This window comes from Periplaneta americana, chromosome 12 (genome assembly GCF_040183065.1).
Source record: "Periplaneta americana isolate PAMFEO1 chromosome 12, P.americana_PAMFEO1_priV1, whole genome shotgun sequence".
Classification (NCBI taxonomy): domain Eukaryota; kingdom Metazoa; phylum Arthropoda; class Insecta; order Blattodea; family Blattidae; genus Periplaneta; species Periplaneta americana.
Window position 1 is genome coordinate 136,824,000 of NC_091128.1, and position 23,424 is coordinate 136,847,423.

The 23,424-nt window shown below is 35.5% G+C and overlaps 2 protein-coding genes across 3 annotated transcripts in view; one reads left to right on the forward strand and one right to left on the reverse strand.

Annotated features, from left to right (window-relative positions):
- The window catches only part of Cyp4c3 (Cytochrome P450 4c3), a 348,264-nt gene extending 346,756 nt beyond the window's left edge, over window positions 1-1,508 (reverse strand). Inside the window, exons 1-2 of the mRNA XM_069842121.1 lie at window positions 1,122-1,508; window positions 912-1,019 (exon numbers count right to left, since the gene is read on the reverse strand). The gene's annotated coding sequence lies outside the window, so the exon portion shown is untranslated. The remainder of the gene's footprint in view (window positions 1-911; window positions 1,020-1,121) is intronic.
- A 518-nt stretch (window positions 1,509-2,026) lies between these two features.
- Ptx1 (pituitary homeobox homolog Ptx1) overlaps window positions 2,027-23,424 on the forward strand; it is a 343,282-nt gene continuing 321,884 nt past the window's right edge. The window contains exon 1 of one of the 2 annotated variants that reach the window (XM_069842122.1): window positions 2,027-2,800. In XM_069842122.1, the coding sequence (XP_069698223.1) occupies window positions 2,443-2,800 (358 nt within the window). In that variant the 5' untranslated portion in view covers window positions 2,027-2,442. The remainder of the gene's footprint in view (window positions 2,801-23,424) is intronic. The other variant, XM_069842123.1, reaches the window with a different exon arrangement.

The following is a 23,424-nucleotide window of genomic DNA, read 5'->3' on the forward strand; positions in this document are numbered from 1 at the left end:
CCACCCCTCCACGGCAGGTCAGACTTCCTCTCTAACTTGGCTACCAGGGATGATATATAGAGCTCTGGACTTAACGTTTAAATCGCGCTGGGAAGTCGACAAGATTAGGCCGCTGTAGCCCTTTTCCTGGGTGGTGGTGGTTGGTTGTAGTGGTGGTAGCTTGCTAACTTTGAAGCTCTTCTCTCGGACCTTGAAGGGGGGTTTTCTCTCCTAAAACTTGCGGTGCTCAATGATAACGCCTGGAGCAGTTGCCGCCGCCGTCGTTGTGGCCTAGGCCCCCACTTTTACTTGTAGCATCGGACTGGACTAGGCTAGGGTCGGACTCGGCCCTGAGCTGACGTACTACCGACCCACCCTGTAGTGTGAGTGTGTGCGCGGGGAGCGAGGGGAGGAGACTTCGGGCCTCCTCATGGTGAAAGGGGATTTTTATAATAGAGACTAAAAACCTTCTCCTAGCCGGCTATAAGCTGGATAAGAGATAGACTGCGAGTGGCCCTGGTGGTATTCCTGCCCGTGGAGAGGGGAAGTTAAGACCTATATATATAAAAGACTTTACAGAGGCTTCAAGATTACTTAACTGGTATTACATTCTTACTCGGAAAAAAAGAAGAGGTGATATAGGTCGAGCAGTGCTCTGAACCGGTTAATCATGGCTATCAAGACGGGTGTGTGTGGACTTAGAACTGATAATGCGGCGATGTGATGTTTGGACGTTAAACAATAAACAGTGTCGTGTAGTTTACATACAAACAAACAAACCGGATTCTTCATCGCTGAGATTTCCCTCGCACACAAGTCTCAAGGCAAAAGTGAACCACATTTAAACAGTGCGCAGAAAAACACAAGTTATCTACATCGAAGTGTATATTCAAGAACTACTAGTGTGATATTGACAGTGTGTGTAAACTCACCGAGTGACTATTCTCCTCGTTGCTCCAAGTGCACATATGTGAACCACTGTAGACATATCCATAGGCTCAGCTTCTTCCGTTTCAACAATAACACGTTTATCTTCAATTCTGCAAAAAAACAGTTTTTGTCACTCACTTTGCACAGTTTTTCGAACACTAAAGTGTCTTGCGAATTATTAAACATTATAAAATAATAAAAGCGAAACACACAGTGTAAAACATTTCGCATGAGAACTGTGACCATCACCACCCGAACCATCATTGTCAAGGACGTAGACGCAGGTAAGTGCAACCCGACGACAACCTGTGCGATGGGCGCAAGACGCCCAGACGTGAGGCGTGCGACTCACGGACAGGCCTGGCACACAGTGCGATTCGTCGTCGCTCCACCGCCCATAAAACCGACCGCTTAAACCCAGATATTACTCCAAATCCCGCAATTAATCTACGGGCTAAAAAAAAAGTGTTACAGGGGAAGTGATCTTCCAGAATGCCGTAGCCATAGCTTGTTTGAACGACAAATCCGGGACTTCTACGAATTTCAACATCTACACACAAAATCCTTCTATCCAAAACATACACACACGCACGACCACTATGATAAAAAGGGTGAGGTATATATAAAAACACGTGTTAGTAAAAAGGGGGCGGGGTTGGGGGGAAAAAAAGGAGTCCCTCTACTGCAACAGTGTAACGGCACATGAGGAGAGGGTTAAGGGGGGAGGAAAGGGGTGTGCTGGGAGAGAGTGAGTACCCCCAAACCCTCTCTCTAGCTCTTATGGGCTTTACTGGAGCTTTCGTGTCTAAAGCCCAGGGCTTCGCCGAGGTAGGCTATAGTGTGCCGAACATGAGCCGTTCTGCCGGTAACCAACCCACGGCTTAACCAACACATATCCGCCGCAGAAAAAAAGCTTTACACGTTATCCCTACGGAAAGCCTTTTTAAGCTCTTTTTCATACCGTCCCCCTCTCGTCGTGAGGTTTAGCCCTTTTTAAAAAGCTTTACCGCACCATAACAATATTGAGTTTTAATACTTCAATACATTCTTTTTCTGAAGGTCTGAGTGATTTTTTTTAAACACGAAACAGCAATGATTTTCAACTACCTGCTTTTTTTTTTTTCAATTCCACTTCTTTATTTTTATAGGAGGGATTTTGGTTTAAGTGATAGGATTATATGAACAGTCGTGGCTTACAAGACGATTCTTTCTGCTTAAAATTTCTACACCTAGTGGTGGTGTAGAGAACAGAACAGCTTTGATCTGAGACATTAACAAAAATCGTGACGAATTTTCAATAAAGATTCAAATTTTGGTTTAGAGATTGAGCTACTCTGTAATATTTATATGATCAAATGAAGTGTTATTACTATAATTATTTATGTTAAATGGTGTCTTAAATAATTCTGTTTGAATTTCCGTACAGAACATCACCACGGACGCATCTGCAAGCGTGGAAGTGACAGCAAAGAAAGTGCTAAGAAGAAAGCAATATCCGATACCAAAGTGAGATTTTTCGTGTGAACGGTCCAGATGATGGAGAGAATGGAGTCGTTGACGGACACAGGACTGTGCCTGCAGGATCTGGTGTCGGGAGTCGCAAACTCGTCATCGGCGACGAGCGGCAGTAGTGAATCATCTGCGGCGCACAATCACCACCAGCACACGAATCACCACCATCACCACGCGACGGCCCACGATACCGTGGTGCCGGTGAGCGCGGTCGCCGTGTCGTCGGCGGCGGCAGGCATCATGTCCGCCGGGAGCGCCGTGCTGGGGCTCAACCACCACCACCACGTGTCTGCCGCCGTGCACGACACCGTCGGACACCACCACGTCCCGTGCGCGCCCACCGTGCTGCACCACGAGCCGCTCGAGAAGCTGAAGCGCGGTGAGTCTAGCCTACTTGCTAATCGTAATAAAATCAACAGAAATTAACAGCTTTCGTTTAAGCATCGGAATTTAGTGAGAAGAAATTAGCAGAATGTGTTAGAAAAAATTTTGATTTGTGGACTATTTTTTCAGTAGGAATCAAAGCAGAGACCGTATTTGAATATCAAAATGCTTTTTTTTCAATGTAGTATTAGTAGGCCCTAGTAGTTTTATTTTGCCTGGCAGAGTTAAGGCCATAAGGCCTTCTCTTCCACTCTTTCAATAATATACATGAATTACAAAATTATGTGATAGAATACAAAACTACACAAAAGAAGATACCTTAGAGATTACATAAAATATAATAGAAAATTACAAATAGTCAAGATCAGTTACATGATATAAGGATGAATATAAAATAAAGTAGAAAATTACATATAATCAAAATCAGTTACAAAACATAAGGGGAATAGGCCTACATACAATTTATAAGACATAAACTGCTCGAGATAAATTCGACGATTAATTCACTTGAGATAATAGACTGCTTTCATTTAAGCATCGGAATTTAGTGAGAAGAAATTAGCAGAGTGTGTTAGAAATAATTTTGATTTGTGGAGTATTTTTCAGTAGGAATCAAAGCAGAGACCGTATTTGAATATCAAATGCCTTTTATTCAATGTAGTAGGCCTATTAGTAGCAGATTTATTTTGCCTGGCAGAGTTAAGGCCATAAGGCCTTCTCTTCCACTCAATCACGTTTCAATAATAGGGTAGAGTAGCCTATCATAAATCGCACCGCTTCCTAAATGGCACTACTGCTAGTTTAAAACAAGTTACTGTAGTAGTGTAGCATCTAGTGGTATTGTTACAATCTACCATATGAACTTCCACCATGTCACTTGATTTCTGCCACTTCTTTGTGTCAGCAGCGTGGTGATAGTGTATCTAATATAATCGCTCAGGTGGATGTATATTTAGCTAACATTTTGTAACTAAATAACGGATTTGTATGCAAAGGAATCCATAATCTTAAGATGTTATTGGTTAAAAGAAATATTAAAGAACATTTAATTTAGAATGATTTTCGAACATGTGGTAATTATAGGCTAGAATGAAGGAAATAATAACTTATGACGTAGTTTCTCAATTCGCACCACTTTGTAGGTGCCTAATTCGCACCGGTGCGAAATGAGCAACTTCAGCAATTCTAGCCGTACAAAAGAAGGCCCCAAAATTTTAACTGAGCGAGGAATGCATCAGGTGAGTGCAATATCAAGTGGTGAAAAGGGCGTTAATACAACAAGTGTGTGTTGTACAAGTGTACCAGTTATTTTCTCCCACCTATGATAATTTTTAAACATCAAACAGTGCATCCTACATTATCATCTGGTGCTCCTCCAGGAACGTTGTCACTCAAACCTGCCATAGAAAAAAGTGCTGCTTCTGTATGTCCACCTATACGACTCATTCCAAAAATTTAGAAGCTAGATTATCTCGGAAAAATGGTGTGCTCCTGTTTCAGCTTCCTCGTTATAATACTCATAGGCCCAGCCTTTAGATATTTCTATCTTCAAACCATTTCAGACAGCTATATAATGAAGCAGTTCTTAGGCGGCTTCGAGATAATCGCAGAGAAAAGGTGACGCAGTTTACAGTCTGAACTGCCTGGTGAAGCACATGGCAAATGTGTAACAAAAAAAAAAAAAAAACGCATTCAGGAAGTTTAAATGTTAGGTAATTTATGCTCTATTTTTTCAATTTCATTTGAAGATGCATTACGTTCTTTCATTAATTTCAATAAACGTGTAATTTGCATTTATTACATTATTCATATTAAATACTGTTCAATATGTTCAATATTAAAAGCTTCCCTTCATCCTGTTCCCTGCAGATAAAGAGGTGCGATTTAAGAAACCGCAAGTGCTATTTAGGAAACTAGTTGCCTAAATGACACCACTGACAAGTGTTTTGAAAATGTCATTTTAATTAAAAAATATTAAATCAAATTCAAGGATTCCTTTTTACATGAAAGGAAAATGTTCTGGGAATGTATCTCTGTAAAGGAATGCAGAAAATAAAAACTGTATTGTTCAATAAAAATTATAAATGCTAAAGTAGTGCGATATAGGCAACCTTACCCTATACATGAATTACAAAATTATGTGATAGAATACAAAACAACACAAAAGAAGATACGTTAGAGATTACATAAAATATAATAGAAAATTACAAATAGTCAAGATCAGTTACATTATATAAGGATGAATATAAAATAAAGTAGAAAATTATCTAGCCTATAATCAAAATCAGTTACAAAACATAAGTGGAATACATACAATTTATAAGACACAAACTGCTCGAGATAAATTCGACGATTAATTCACTTGAGATAATAATATACAGTTAATATACTAATAGGAGAATACATGTGGGTTACAAGACATAAAAAGTTGAATAGCAAAAACGTATTACTATAGGCCTAGCATACGGATACAAACGATTAAGTAAAATATCAAGATAATAAAAAAAAAGAAAAAAAAAGGAAGAGAGAGGAGAAAAAAATAATAACTTGATCGTGGAAAGCAAATTATTTAGAAACTTCCGCAAGAGACTAGTTCTCTTCAATAGAAACATTTCTAAGTAGAGTTTACTTAAAAGATTTTAGACGACGACTGCTCCTGATTTCCTGTAACAAGGAATTCCAGAAACGGGCTGTGCGTATTGTGAAGGAAACATGGATAGAGAGATGTTTGATGATATGGTATTGATAGAACAAGGTTATGCTGTAAACATGTGTTACAGATAGGCTTAATACATAGGCCCTATCTATAATATTCAGCACACCCTTACTAATCTGGTTTATATAAATTAAAAATTAACAGGACCTTAGTCAATTTTAATGCAATTCCCTTAATTTTTAATTAAATGTGTCTTATTCAATTAAATTGATATAAATAGAAAGGCATGAAGGACTACAATTTTTTTAGAAATGTCACGAAATAGGCCTACATTTAGAAGAACAAGTTTAAGTCCTTTAAACATGATTGTGCAATGACAATTATTATACACACTACCTGATATTACCCTACCTATTTTTCAATAAAGTAAGTAACAAAATTAGCAAATAGGTTTAAACGCTATGATTTTGTTTTATTATTTATAGGCCTGCACTTCTGTCACAATCAGGGTTCAATTTTTAATGAAAAATTAATTTTTTTATAGACTACAGGGAGAACCGTACGTCATATCATTAATTTCAGGGGGTTAGGCCTATTCTTTGAGATATTTCAAACAAGAAAGCTTATGCAATCAATTTTCTCGTCTTTTGCTTCCCTTCCGATATAAAAATTGGTTTAGTCCTATATGAAACATTTCATAGCGTGTTTTGGGAAAGCCATTGATTTAATTTCCAATATGGTCAGTCAGTTTAAGAGAACAGAGTACTTATTGTGATTAACTTATAAATGATTGAAATAATTTTAGTTTTGTGCTTTAAGTATGCAGAAATTTGATCCGAAAAAATCTAACTTTTTATTCTGCAAAGAAATTTTACAATGTTACATTTGCTTCGGATCAAATTAAATCGATGGCTTTCTCAAAACACGTTATGAAATATTTTATAAAAGATCATTTTTATCTCGAAAAGGAAACAAAAACGAGAAAAATTATATTAAACTTTTTTTTGTTTGAAGTTTCTCAAAAAATAACCCTCTGAAATTAATGACATTACTTACGGTTCGCTCTCTATTGCAGGCCTGCAGGCAACAGACTAAGTTAACTTACTAATGTAGCCTACTTATTTATAGGCCTAAAGAATTAACTTAGAATACTATTATTTTTTATTTTATTTTCTTCCCGTAACCACTACAGATTCTCGCCTATACAAAGAGTAGGCCTACCATAATATGCCTACAATAAATAAACAGTAAATACTTAAACTCTTAATAAAATATATTTAAGCTGATATAGCGAAAGATAAATTGAAACAAACTGAAACACATAGACAAACAACAGGCCTATAGCCTATCAACAGACGTCAAGAAGAAGTGGTTTAAAGTCATGACCCATTTATGTGATGCCTGAACACACCAGCTAGGTCTATAGAATTTTTGAGAGGTGCAATTGTGAGATCTCTTAAAATATCTTTATGCAGGCCGAAAAATTTACAGAAGTCAACTAAGAACCGGCGTATGGTTCTATGGGCTCCTATCATTAGTCCGGTAATGACGACGGATTCTAGATGGTATTTGGCCTTATAAAAATTAGTTGTAGTTATGTTCATATAGGCCTACAGTAGGCTATATTCCTTTTTTACCTCGTGTACTTCTTCTTGTTAATGTTCATGTAATTCGAATCGCATCGTAGGGTCTATGATGCAACTTTTAAGAGATTCTTCGGTTACAGCTCTTACTCGATAGGCCTAAAGATTACCATGTACTTCTTCATAAACAGAATAGTTTTTCCCTCAAGAAAATTGCTGTTACGGTATAATTTTATAGACATTATGGTTCCGATAAGCCAATAGTAAATTTATGTAAATAATATTTCTGTTTATGACTTAACTTATCTATTTCAAAGTATTTCATTTTAACTTATATTTACAAACATTTTCGCTCTACTTCGAGCATCTTCAGGTCTTAAGTTTTAACATGAAACAGGTTAAAAATTAAAATACACAAATTAACACGAAAATAATTAGGACCTAGGCCCATATAGGCCTACATTAAGCATAATTCATATGACATAATTATTGTCCATGTTTTGAAGAAGAGTCAAGATTAGCCTACAATATGTAATGTCAAAAAATTAAGCCAAAAATGTAAAAGTTTTTTTTTACATTACATATTGTACTCTTGACTCCTTCTTCCAAGCATGGACAATAGCCTATGTCTTATGAATTATGCCTAATATATACGTAATTATTTTCGTATTATTTGTGTATTTAAATTGTTAACCTGTTTTATGTTCAAACTTAAGACCTGAAGATGGTCGAAATAGAGCGAAAACGTTTGTCAATACAAATAAGTTAAAAGTGTTAAAATTGTTAAAAAGGTATTTACCTTCGACAGACGGCCCGTTTCGACGCTATTTGTCGTTGTCTTCAGTGTCTCTTGAACCACGCAAGAGACACTGAGTGGTTCAAGAGACACTGAAGACAACGACAAATAGCGTCGAAACGGGCCGTCTGTCGAAGGTAAAAACCTTTTTAACAATTTTAACACTTTTACCGTGTGATAGAGTAAATTTTATGTTTTTAACAAAGTGTTAACGAGAACGTTAATCAATGAATGACAAATAAGTTCTACTTTGAAACAGACAAGCCAAAGACTCTTACACAAGTTTACTGTATGATGCCGCGTATTTCGTAAAGTGAACAGACCTCTAGGACATCACTATATTTTGTTAATCCATAATGAAGGCTTAGGCCGATGTATTTCTTCACTTACATTCTAACGTACGTCTTATTAAAGACAGTTGAAATGAATATTTTATTTTCGGAATTTTATGATAGAATTGGAAAAATGAAATCAACTTTATTTTAAATAGCCTAATCTGCTAACGCGAGTTTGATATTCCGAAACTTTTATATTCATTTCTCGAAAATAAATAAAGTAGGCTTACACATTAATATGAGTTAAACTAAAGGATATTAAACACAGATTTAAGTGGCATGCCATAATAATAATAATAATAATAATAATAATAATAATAATAATAATAATAATAATAATGTAGTTAATCTAAATGATAATGCCATTAATCTAAATTACCATTTTTGCAGATAGTCTACGAGATATCACTTCTTCTTAGCCATCGATATATTGCTGAAAATTTATTCAGGATATTTATTATAAGCTAACGTACTGATTTATTTCGAAACAAAAAAAAAACATTTTATATCAATCGGCCTCGTTTTCTCTTTCCTTGATTTCATTTCTGATGAAAATTCACCAATTTAGCAATTGATATCCAGCTTCGAACAAGTGACCCATGCATCATTGTTCTGCAGACTATAGATACAAAATGAAATCAGCGTGCATTTAACTTGTGTCTTCTATTGTTAGCGCGCTGGAATAAATTTTAACTTTGCGAGTTGAATAAAAATGTTGAAGAATATGCGTATAAGTTATAACTATATTTTAAAGTATAAATTGTTAATGGTTTGCATGTATTTAAAACATATTCGTATTACCGGCTACCAGGTAACGCTGCAATTGAAAACCTGAATTGACAAACATCCCAAGTCGATTGCAGTAAATTCTTCAGGAGAGCAAGAAAACTACATAGGCTTGCAATATAAAAGTATTGAAATATTTGTATGATTCAAAAAGATGGAAATGCTTCGAAATTCGGTTGAGAAGCTTTAGTCATCTAGTGTGCTTTCAAAAAAAAACTGAAAGTTAGAATTTATAAAACAGTTATATTACCGGTTGTTCTGTATGGTTGTGAAACTTGGACTCTCACTTTGAGAGAGGAACAGAGGTTGAAGGTGTTCGATTATAAGGTGCTTAGGAAATTATTTGAGGCTAAGAGGGATGAAGTTACAGGAGAATGGAGGAAGTTACACAACGCAGAACTGTACGCATTGTATTCTTCATATAACATAATATTAGGAACATTAAATCCAGATATTTGAGATGGGCAGGACATGTAGCATGTGCAGGCGAATCCAGAAATGTGTAGATCTATAGAGTGTCAGTTGGAAGACCTGAGGGAAAAAAGACTTTTGGACAGGCCGAGACGTAGATTTGAGGGAAGTAATATAGGCCTATGATGGTATAGACTGGATTAAAATTGCTCAGGATAGGGAGGACCGATGGTGGGCTTATGTGAGGGCGGCAATGAACCTCCGGGTTCTCTAAAAGTCATTTGTAAGTAAGTATGTATAATTAAAAGAGATAGACCTAGAGTCGGACTTGGAATATTATTTTTTACAGGATGGTAGCCTAAGCAAAACACAACATTCGTCCTATTACTACTAAAATCAGTTAAGTTCAGTAATGCAAGTTTTGTAAAAACAGCAATTAAAACTTTATTAATGCACAAAATCATAACAAATTCTCTAAATAAAGTAATTTGTTTGTTGCTTACAACATTTCGGACTTATTCGATTTTATTAGAATCCTACAGAGCACGGAAAGACAAGTCAAGGACTGTACTTAACTTACTTTACACAAAAAAATGGACTTAATCGGGTTTAGGCTACTAGTAATAGAAGGAATGTCAGGTAAAAGTAAAATTCCGTAAATTTTGGACTTGGGATGTTTGTCAATTCAGGTCTTTAATTGGAGTATTGTAGGCCTACTTCGTTCCAAGTTCTGCTACTGTATAAGTGTACAATGAATATTCAAAGAGAACTGTAAAGGAACTTCTACAAAAGTTCCTACTTACTTACTTACAAATGGCTTTTAAGGAACCCGAAGGTTCATTGCCGTCCTCACATAAGTCCGCCATCGATCCCTATCCTGTGCAAGATTAATCCACTCTCTGTCATCATATCCCATCTCCCTCAAATCCATTTCAATATTATCCTCCCATCTACGTCTCGGCCTTCCCAACAGTCTTTTTCCCTCCGGCCTCCCAACTAACACTCTATATGTATTTCTGGATGTGAAATGTTTCATATAAAACGTCCCTCAAATCTACGTCTCGGCCTGTCCAAAAGTCTTTTTCCCTCAGATCTTTCAACTGACACTCTATAGACATACGCATTTCTGGATTCGCCTGCACATGCTACATGTCCTGCCCATCTCAAATATCTGGATTTAATGTTCCTAATATTATGTTATATGAAGAATACAATGCGTACAGTTCTGCGTTGTGTAACTTCCTCCATTCTCCTGTAACTTCATCCCTCTTAGCCTCAAATAATTTCCTAAGCACCTTATAATCGAACACCTTCAACCTCTGTTCCTCTCTCAAAGTGAGAGTCCAAGTTTCACAACCATACAGAACAACCGGTAATATAACTGTTTTATAAATTCTAACTTTCAGTTTTTTTTGAAAGCACACTAGATGACTAAAGCTTCTCAACCGAATTTCGAAGCATTTCCATCTTTTTGAATCATACAAATATTTCAATACTTTTATATTGCAAGCCTATGTAGTTTTCTTGCTCTCCTGAAGAATTTACTGCAATCGACTTGGGATGTTTGTCAATTCAGGTTTTCAATTGCAGCGTTACCTGGTAGCCGGCAATACGAATATGTTTTAAATACATGCAAACCATTAACAATTTATACTTTAAAATATAGTTATAACTTATACGCATATTCTTCAACATTTTTATTCAACTCGCAAAGTTAAAATTTATTCCAGCGCGCTAACAATAGAAGACACAAGTTAAATGCACGCTGATTTCATTTTGTATCTATAGTCTGCAGAACAATGATGCATGGGTCACTTGTTCGAAGCTGGATATCAATTGCTAAATTGGTGAATTTTCATCAGAAATGAAATCAAGGAAAGAGAAAACGAGGCCGATTGATATAAAATGTTTTTTTGTTTCGAAATAAATCAGTACGTTAGCTTATAATAAATATCCTGAATAAATTTCAGCAATATATCGATGGCTAAGAAGAAGTGATATCTCGTAGACTATCTGCAAAAATGGTAATTTAGATTAATGGCATTATCATTTAGATTAACTACATTATTATTATTATGATTATTATTATTATTATTACTACTAATTATTATCGTATATAAAATTGGGCAGTTAACTAATATTTTGTTTTCGAGTAGAAGATCTTGCAAAGCAGAAAAAAAATATAACTTAGATTAGCCTATAAACGTTTGTCTATTTTGAGAAAAATTAATTTTTTTAACTTTTTTTTTATTCATCTGCGAGGTACGAGGTATCACTTCTTAGTTATCGGTAGGACTTATATATAGGCCTATATACTATATATATATATATATATATATTACGAGTAACTGATTATTCAATATATCACAAGAAAAGGTGATTTACCCCAGTTTCTTCATCATCATACACAATCTCGCTTTCGCGCTTGTGGAATACCCTACCCAGTGACATCAGAGACTGTCGGAATTTAATAGTGTTCAAAAACAAACCCATTAAGCATTTTTTTTACTGCGTAGAGCAGGTTCAATTTTTACTTAAATAAAAAAAAATGTCTTTCTTCTTAACTTCTGTAATAAACTGTCTAGCCTTTATTAATCAGTTAATCTTTTAGTGCTTTAATTTTTATTGTATTTGTAAATTTAATATTAATTGCATACATACACAAATTCCACAATTTGGGACATCTGGCCGAAATCTATGGCTGACCACTAGGATCCAGAATACAAAGCAGAGGTTAAATTAAAAATACATTATAATTGCGGAGAGAATACGCAACAATGATAAATTTAAAAATAAAGTACAATTTTATTTCGGAGAAACATGAGATGAAAATACATTGAAGAATAATGAAATGAAGTAAAAAAAAAATACATAGTATTATACAAGTGATTGTGTAAAATGGATAATGAATCTCTCAATACCATTAGACAAATTTTGTTAATGTCCTCATTAGAAAATTTAAGAGAAAGGAGAATGGTTTTGGTTAACTTAAATGAAGTTCCTTTAGCGCCAAAAAGAAGTCCTTTCACTTTCCACGTATTAATATTCATTTCATTTTGTATCTCTCACTGAAGTGAGGAATACATGGGTTGTAAATAGACTTCTTTTCATCGTTAACGTTATTGGCTTGTTGATCATCCTTCTCAAAACGGACAGTGGGGTCAAGAATGAGGTTCCTTAATTCTAATTGTATTTTTAATATTGTAGTTATAATCCCCTAATAGAAGGGAAGAGAAGACCTGATGCTTTATCTCTACCAGGTTAAATAAATAAATAAAAAATAAATAATAGTTTCTGGAACGTAAAAAATTAATTACTATTTATTCTTATTACTTTATGAGTAGGTTACACTAATTTTATTGTAGGTTATCATTTAACAGTAAGTTAGACTATACTTTACAACTAGTTTAATTAGGGGAGAGTCGGGTAGTATCGGACATCGGGTAATATCGGACAGTGAGTTTCTTTCATCTACCACACGATAATAGTACCTGATTGACATGGTTACGTTTCTGTGATGTCGCATAGAGGAACGTAACCATGTCATTCAGGTACTAGCATATGGTGGTAGATGAAAAAAACGCACTGTCCGATACTACCCGATGTCCGATACTACCCGACTCTCCCCTATATTTCGCGGCATGCGCAACATTTAAGAAGAAAAGCTTTCGTATTGCGTAAAAACGGTTGAGGTTTCAAATCCCGCCTGCGGTACAGATTCTGTTAGTTTTTGATATGCTGTCTTGCATTGTTTCCAGTGGATACCTGATGTACTAACTGCACGGCACAGAATTCGTCAAGTATAGTTTCAAAGAAGTCCAAAAATGGACTTAATGTGAATCACGCTATTAGATTAGCCTAAATGAAAACCAATTTCAATGAACACTCCAACTCAAACCTATTATTATTATTATCATCATCATCATCATCATCATCATCATCATCATCATCATCCTTCCTGGTCGACGATGTCCTTTAGGTTTATACTGCATCATAATTTTTGGGATTCTTGAATTTTCCATTCTTCTTACATGCTCTACCAATTTAATTTGAATCTGTTGATTTTTTCTTCTACTGACTCTACTTTTAATTGTTCTAAAATTTCTTCATTCCTCTTTCGGTCTAAAAGAGAATATATCCTGCTGTCCTCCTGAAAAATATCATTTCCGTTGCTTAGATTCTGTTGCTGTCTTTTTTCTTTAATGTCTAAATCTCGCTTCCGTATAAAAGGGAGGGTAATGCTAGTGTAATATATATATATTTTAATCTTGTAGATTTTTGTATTAATTTAGCTTTTAATGTATTGTTTATTATTCCTAGAATTTGTGTAAATTTGGCAATTTTCTTGTTCACATGTTTTTCATTTTGATAAGATATTTCACAACCCAGATAATTGAAATTTTGTACTTGTTCGAGGCATTGGTTATTGTGTATTATCTTACTTCTGACTGGGTCTTGTCCTAAAAATGCCATTACTTTTGATTTTTGTGCTGAAATTTCCATCCCAAAATCTTTTAATATTTTATTTAATGTATGTAATCCTCTTTGTAAATTATTCTCTGAATTGGAAATTATGACTTGATCATCGGCATAGTGTAAGGTATTTAATGTTAGAGCACTGGTTATTTTGATTCCTGATGTGTAGATTTGGTTCCATTTTAAAATAATTTCATTTATATTAATTATTAAATAAAGTTGGTGATAGTGGACAACCTTGTCGAACTCCATTATTACCTAATTTTCTTTCGGCTACACAGTTATTTATTTTGACACATTTTGCTGTCTGTGTAGATTTCTATTATATTTGTGTTATTATTATTATTATTATTATTATTATTATTATTATTATTATTATTATTATTTATAGCTTCAAAAGCCATGAAGGTTCTTCGCTGTCGACTTAACAATTAGCTAGACTTATTTACTTTCATTAATCTGTATCGCCACAAATGATATTACATTATGAATATTCTAAACATAATACATTTCATATCTTCATTAATGTTCTCCAAATATCGCAACGTGGTCCGTCCAATGGTCATTTTCCTTCTGGAATCTCAATTGCAGCTTGGTAAATTATGATTTTTTTTGTTCTACTGTACATAATTCGCTCCATTTTATTTGTCTTGCTTTAATTTTTGCCACAATATTTCTTTCTTTAAATAAGTCATAGCCTATAAATTTCCTGATTATGCCGATTAGGGCACTGTTATTACAGAATCAAAGTAGGTATTGCTTCGAATATTCCTCACAATATTTTTCCCTAAAAACTCTTAAGCGTCTGCTCATATTTCACTTGTGAGCATCCATGTTGCACAACCATAAGCCAATACTGGTAATCCGTGATTTATTTAATGTGTAATTTTGTATTTCTATAAAACAGTCTACACTTCAGTAAATTTAGTGGTGCAAAGAAGCATCGATTAGCCTTCTGGGTTTTAGCATTCATTTCAGTTTTTTACTACTATTAGTAGATAGTAAATAAAGTACCTACAAAAATAATGAAACTTTTCAACTTTTGAAAATCTAACGAGTTAATTTGTAGGGCCTGTGGAGTTGTTACAGTAATCGTTAGATATCTGATCTTAAAAATATTTTGTTTTACCAGAATTAATTTCTAGATATATTCTTTTAAAGCACTATTAAGTTAGGCTACAACAATGAGGTACGAATTTGGTTTAAAAAATACCGGTACTTGCAATAATAATCAAATCATCGTCAGGCATAAGTACAGGTAATTATTTTCTGGGACTTAGGGCCTACACGATACCGATATAGCTAGGCCTATGTTTCAAACATTACTATAAAAATTTACTTACTTACTTACTTACTGGCTTTTAAGGAACCCGAAGGTTCATTGCCGCCCTCACATAAGCCCGCCATTGGTCCCCATCCTGAGCAAGATTAATCCAGTCTCTACCATCATATCCCACCTCCCTCAAATCCATTGTAATATTATCTTCCCATCTACGTTTCGGCCTCCCCAAAGATCTTTTTCCCTCCGGTCTCCCAGCTAACACTCTATATGCATTTCTGGATTCGCCCATACGTGCTACAGTTCATGTCCTGCCCATCTGAAACGTCTGGATTTTATGTTCCTAATTATATCAGGTGAAGTATACAATGCGTGCAGCTCTGCGTTGTGTAACTCCCTCCATTCTCCTGTAACTTCATCCCTCTTAGCCCCAAATATTTTCCTAAGAACCTTATTCTCAAACACCCTTAATCTTTGTTCCTCTCTCAATGTGAGCGTCCTAGTTTCACAACCATAGAGAACAACCGGTAATATAACTGTTTTATAAATTCTAACTTTCAGATTTTTTGACAGCAGACTAGATGACAAAAGCTTCTCAACCGAATAATAACAGGCATTTCCCATATTTATTCTGCGTTTAATTTCCTCCCGAGTGTCATTTATATTTGTTAGGCCTGCTGTTGCTTCAAGATATTTTAATGTTTCCACCTCTTCGAAGGATAAATCTCCAACTTTTATAGTTCCATTTCGTACAATATTCTGATCACGAGACATAATCATATACTTAGTCTTTTCGGGATTTACTTCCAAACCTATCTCTTTACTTGCTTCAAGTATAATTTCCGCATTTTCCCTAATCGTTTGAGGATTTTCTCCTAACATATTTACGTCATCCGCATAGACAGGAAGCTGATGTAACCCGTTCAATTCCAAACCCTCTCTGTTATCCTGAACTTTCTGATAGTGCATCTCCCTGCTTTAGTCCGCAGTGAATTGGAAAATCATCAGATAGAAACTGACCTATACGGACTCTACTGTAAGTTTCACTAAGACACATTTTAATTAATCGAACTAGTTTCTTGGGAATACCAAATTCAATAAGAATATTATATAAAACTTCTCTCTTAACCGAGTCATACGCCTTTTTGAAATCTATGAATAACTGATGTACTGTACCCTTATACTCCCATTTTTTCTCCAATATCTGTCGAATACAAAAAATCTGATCAATAGTCGATCTATTACGTCTGAAACCACACTGACGATCCCCAATAATTTCATCTACATATGGAGTTAATCTCTCAAAAGGATACCTTTACCCTATTATGTCTTTTAATTTATTAGAGCAATTGCAAGCTTCATTGTAATAATAAGGTGCGTGTAGAGATGAATAAATTGTTAACGGTGTTTATTATTTTATTTTACACTGTGCTTCTGTTTCACAACTACACGGTTGTTTCACATTCAGGGAAAGCGGTGATCCTACTTATCAGAATGCCTAAAATTCCATAAAGAAGTCTATATTAACCCAAAAAAAAAACTCTGCGAATAGCAATGACATTGAGAAATTTAATTTCTGAAACAAGAAGAGTTGTAATCTGTAAGAAATTTATTGAACTCGAATTTACTAGGCTGTGCTGAAAATTTAATTCATCTTAGAAGAATCTAACTCGAGAAATGCATTTACATTTAACAAGCTTTACACGGCCTTGGTGATGTTGAGAAGCTAATAAGCAATAAGTGTAGGCCTATAGACTTAACATAGACCTATTTTGTTCCATTTAGCGATACATGGTGTACCAACAACGCAGTGGCGTACGCAGAATTTTGTGAATTGTTTACAGTTTACATTGTCGATATTTTAAATTCTGTGTATTTTTTTTTTGTTGGTTGTTTAACGACGCTGTATCAACTACTAGATTATTTAGCGTCGATGGGATTGGTGATAGCGAGATGGTATTTGGCGAGATGAGGACGAATATTCGCCATAGATTACCTGGCATTCACCTTAGGGTTGGGGAAAACCTCGGAAAAACCCAACCAGGTAATCAGCCCAAGCGGGGATCGAACTCGCGCCCGAGCGCAACTTCAGACTGGCAGGCAACCGCCTTAACCGACTGAGCCACGCCAGTAGCCAAATTCTGTGTATTATAATTATATTATTATTATTGTAATTATTATTATTATTATTATTATATTATTATTATTACTACTTACTTACAAATGGCTTTTAAGGAACCCGAAGGCTCATCGCCGCCCTCACATAAGACCGCCAGCGGTCCCTATCCTGTGCATTATTATTACTACTACTACTATTTATAATCATTATTATTATTATTATTATTATTATTATTATTATTATTATTATTATTATTATCAACATTGTCATCATCATTATTATTATTATTATTATTATTATGATTATTATTATTAAATTATGTTCCGGTATATTCCAATTTTCATATAAATCGGTTCAGCCATTATCGCGTGAAAAGGTAAAAACATCCAGACAGACAGACAGACAGACAGACAGACAGACATACAAACAAACGTTTCAAAAAAGCGATTTTTGATTTCAGGATGATTAATTATACATGTTGACACCAATTGTTTTTGGAAAAGCGAAAATAACCAAAAAAATTTCGGTTATAGATTTATTATTAGTCTAGTAGATAAATTAAGTTTTTGGGTAGGTTAGGTTAGGTTAGCTTAATTTATCCTTCGAAGAGGTGGAAAAATCCAAATATCTTGGAGCAACAGTAACCAAATATAAATGACACTCGGGAGGAAATTAAACGCAGAATAAATATGGGAAATGCTTGTTATTATTCAGTTGAGAAACTTTTGTCGTCTAGTCTGCTGTCAAAAAAATTTGAAAGTTAGAATTTATAAAACAGTTACATTACCGGTTGTTCTGTATGGTTGTGAAACTTGGACTCTCACTTTGAGAGAGGAACAGAGATTAAGGGTGTTTGAGAATAAGGTGCTCAGGAAAATATTTGGGGCTAAGCGGGATGAAGTTACAGGAGAATGGAGGAAGTTACACAACGCAGAACTGCACGCATGTATTCTTCACCTGACATAATTAGGAACATTAAATCCAGACGTTTGAGATGGACAGGGCATGTAGCACGTATGGGCGAATTCAGAAATGCATATAGAGTGTTAGTTGGGAGGCCGGAGGGAAAAAGACCTTTGGGGAGCCGAGACGTAGATGGGGGGATAATATTAAAATTGATTTGAGGGAGGTGAGATATGATGATAGAGAGTTGATTAATCTTGCACAGGATAGGGACCGATGGCGGGCTTATGTGAGGGCGGCAATGAATCTGCTGGTTCCTTAAAAGCCATTTGTAAGTAAATAAGTAAGTAAGTAAGTTATAAATTAAGTTTTCTGGCTTGTTCCATATTCTAGCTGTGAAGCAATGCACGAATAATATGGAATATTAATAAATACAATACAATACAATACAATACAATACAATACTGAGGTTCCCAGTTAGACTGACGCACGCGCAGCACTAAGACAAAACACGTGTCTTGTCGCGTGTAATGAACCTAAAGATAAAAACCTTTACTACAGGGACATCATTTTATTTCTAATAATGTTTCTAATATTAACCTGGCTATACTTTGAATTAACGGTTGAGGATCGAAAACACTGTTTGTTACTCCTTCCACGATTAGAGTTTGATGACACTAGCGTAAAATGAAAACAAATCACTTTACTAGGTATAGGAGGGAAGAACAGTAGTAGGCCTACATCTATTTACGTAAACTAGTAAATATTACGATTTTGATTTTCATAATTTTCGTTCGGTTTCTATTTACTCTAAATATAGTACAGTATCAACAATAAGTGTTTTTTATTCACTAACTGAAATGTCCAGGCGGACATATTCATTACGCAATGTATAGTATACTGTGTACAGCACATTAACATACACTCTTATATGGAGAGTGCATTTAAATTGAAAAATAATCAAAATCTGGATATTTAAACAAACTGTTGAAAATGGTGACTGTTCATTTCGATACAGGCATCAATTCTTTTGTGCATATTATCGAAGACGTTTTTAAGCAATCTTTGGAAATTGAATGCATTGTTTCTTGAATGTAAGATTCTTTCATTTTTCTGTTGTTGTAGGATGTTTAGCAACACAGCTGTTTTACAATAACCCCAAAAGAAATACAGTAGAACCCCGTTTATCCGTCACCCTATTAACCGATTGGCGGATTATCCGACTGTCTTTATGCCACTTTTTTTCTATATATGAACTACTATACATTATATTAGCACGTTATCTTTTCTAGAGAGGGTTATTACAAGACTTTACCCTTACACAGTATTCTACTCTTGGAGTTTCCTTACTGTTTAAATTTTATGTAAAATGATTTCCATGCGTTAAAAAAAGTCGTGTTGTGCTAAGTATTAAAAAGGTACGAGTATAAATAACTTCGTTGTTTGGAGAACGAGAAACTGTGGTTCAACTCAGAGTACGAGATTGGAATCTCAAGTGTGTTCAGTTTAATAAAAATCAGGATAAAATGTATAAAGTATGTAAATCTAGCTACAACACGAGACCTCCACTATTCCTGTATTTCCACAGACAGGCATTACAAGGAGTTTTTTGACCCTTAAAAACCCGTTGTTAATAACCAGACTTAAATCAGTGAACTTATGATTCACTACCTAGCAAGTTCAATACAAGACTATGGAGGAAATCACGAAAGTATAAGCATTATTCACTATATGTACGAAAATCTTTTATGGCACGGATCATCCGATTTTTTTCGATTAACCGCTCAGTCCATCTCCTTCATTACCACGGATAATAGAGGTTCTACTGTAACGCAAAGCACTCAAATCAGGCGACATGGGGAGCCATAATCCTGCTCATTTTGAAATAGTTCTCTACCTACTCTATAACAGAGTACCTTACGTACTGTAAATTCAATCTTCACTTCTGTCCAATCCGCACAGATAAATTTACTCAGATATTGTCCGTCCAAGTGGTTATGTCGCAGGGTGTAGAAAGGGGGGAAAATCACGTGACAGTTGCTTAACGAGGCCCTTTTATTTAAATTATTTTAAATATTTTTGTATAATATTACGTAGTCACTAGCCGTTACAAAGAGGCCAGTAGAAGTGTGTGAGGGAAACCGGGATGCGACGTAAAAGTACCTGTGCGAAAATACCCATGATTCAATAATGAATGCTCTTTCTTCACTGGAAAATGCGACCATATTTCTGGAAGAAACTGTTTAGGCCGACTATGACTGAACGTCTCTGACTGCATATGCGGCCTTGGTTCTGTGTGAGGACGGTTGGAAGTTTACTAGTAGAAAGGGTGGGAAGGAAGTACATTCAGAAGCTCAGGTACAATAAAAATTCAAGTAAAAATAAAATGATGTACCTGTACAATGTACTGCAGACCCTCTACTTACAAATTCAGAAATAACCGGAAAAGGAGCGTGTAGCGGTAAACGCTCTTATTCGGTCCACATCCTCTATTTCTACCACAGTTAGACTATAATATTTCACAAGACCAATTCTTTCATGAACTTCAAACTTGAGACAAAGAGCCTAAATATATAAAATTATGTTGAGTAGGTCATAAAACTAACCAAACTTTAGAACAGATCCTCATACTTTTACTTTTTTGTGTTCTGTTACGTCTGCTTCGTCTTCTATAGCCAAGTCATCCGGTCGATTCCCTGTCCCATATAACTCTTCTACATATTTCGTCCATCTCTTCAGTGAGGTAATAAAATTAGTTTTGTTTCGTTGTATGTCTGATCATGCGCACTGCCTCCCTTCTGGGACTTCGAAGTATCTGGGCGACAAAACTTTGTTCTAAGACTGTACTTACTTACAAATGGCTTTTAAGGAACCCGAAGGTTCATTGCCGCCCTCACATAAGCCCGCCATCGGTCCCTATCCTGTGCAAGATTAATCCAGTCTCTATCATCATATCCCACCTCCCTCAAATACATTTTAATATTATCCTCCCATCTACGTCTCGGCTTCCCCAAAGGTCTTTTTCCCTCCGGTCTCCCAACTAACACTCTATATGCATTTCTGGATTCGCCCATACGTGCTACCAATTGTTTTTGGAAAAGCGAAAATAACCAAAAAAATTTCGGTTACAGATTTATTAGGCCTATTAGTCTAGTAGATAAATTAAGTTTTTGGTTAGGTTAGGTTAGGTTAGCTTAATTTACCCTTCAAAGAGGTGGAAAAATCGAAATATCTTGGAGCAACAGTAACAAATATAAATTACACTCGGGAGGAAATTAAACGCAGAATAAATATGGGAAATGCCTGTTATTATTCGGTTGAGAAGCTTTTGTCATCTAGCCTGCTGTCAAAAAATCTGAAAGTTAGAATTTATAAAACAGTTACATTACCGGTTGTTCTGTATGCTTGTGAAACTTGGACTCTCACTTTGAGTATATTTCATTAATTAATTTTCAGTTAAGAAACTTATTATTTTCAAGTATAGCGTATTTAGGATTTTTATTGTTAATAAAACTGTGCCAGAGTCTCAATTAACTTTCTACCTGAAAGCCAGATTTGTATAATACATTCGTTACTGGAGGTACGTTAACAGAAAGCCACAAATTAAGTCACACAGTATTGTGTGCACTCATAGTTGAGTTCTGGCGTCTTGTCAGCTCATGTGAGTTGTGTGGATATAAAAGGAAAAATTGTGACGGTGTCATGTATAGTTCCTGGGGTAGCTCAGTCGGTAGGGCGTTCGCGCGCCAAGCGAAGGGTCCCGGGATCGATACTCGGCCCCGGAACAATTTTTCCTTGAAATTATTCAAACTTACTTTACAGGGAGCTTCTACCTGAAAGCCAGATTTGTATAACTGTAGATAAATTCACAAATAGAGGAAGTATTTGATCGCATGGTCACTGTTTAAACATTTTCAGAAGGAACACAAGTCAAGGTGCATTCATTAAGTCGGTACAGAGGGAACAAAGTCCTAAGTCTCCTGCCGTGAACCGAAGTCGGGTCCGCTGCATTGGTAGTCCAAAAACCTACCCCTTGAATCACAACGGAGGACTATGAAACTTATGTATTCTAAAAAGTCAAGCTTTTATGACGTAAATGAAGTTCATGATATGAATACTAATTGGTGTACATGTAAAGACGAAAAAGTAAAGCCCTTTCTTTTATCTAGAGGTGTCAAGTTTACTCTCTAATTACATGAAGTACAGAGATTCATTTGTACAATGTTGCAAAATTATATTTTGAGATTTTCACAAAACTAAACATTTTCAACGTTCCAAGTATGTCATGCCGGATGTAACCAGAATCTATGTCTATTCATCGATTTGTCTGTCGGTCAGCAACTTTTCCCCCCAAAAAATACTGAGCTATTTTTTCATATTGAATAACTTACGTAGGAGTCAATTTTATTTGAGTAGGTTATTTTACGACGCTTTATCAACAGCTTAGGTTATTTAGCGTCTGAATAAGATGAAGGTGATAATGCCGGTGAAATGAGTCCGGGGCCCAGCACCTTACAATTTCTAAATACAATGAAACTTTTTCTGTCCGTTGACAACTGTGATACAATGCTTTGTTCAAAGTTTGAGGCAGCAGAACTTCATTGTGTTTAAATTAAAAATATTTAAATTTATCGTATTTTCATAAAATTAGCAACTTTAAACTGTTGTGGCTCCGAAACCCTTTCACCCAATGATCAAAATAATGGTTTATTTTGATGCTGAGAAATTAAAGTTTATATTGACATGTAAACAGTTCTTCTTACTTTTTATGGAAATGGAGAAATTTAGATTTTTTTAGTAGGTTATTTTACGACGCTTTATCAACAGCTTAAGTTATTTAGCGTCTGAATGAAATGAAGGTGATAATGCCGGTGAAATGAGTCCGGGGTCCAACACCGAAAGTTACCCAGCATTTGCTCATATTGGGTTGAGGGAAAACCCCGGAAAAAACCCCAACCAGGTAACTTGTCCCGACCGGGAATCGAACCCGGGCCACTTGGTTTCGCGGCTAGACGTGCTAACCGTTACTCCACAGGTGTGAACCGTAGGAGCCAACAAATACGAAAATTGTTCTCGTGAATTACTGGATATTTACAATGAAATGCAAGAAATTGATCGATTTCCCAGAAAGTAAATAAAGAAATAGAAATTCTACAGGACATCAAGTTTTAACAAATCGTCAATGGACTTCTACATGTGCTTGTTCAGAGCCGATAACAGAGCTTGGCCACTCAGGCACAGATCCCAACTTCCTGATTGCCGCTACGAGATGACC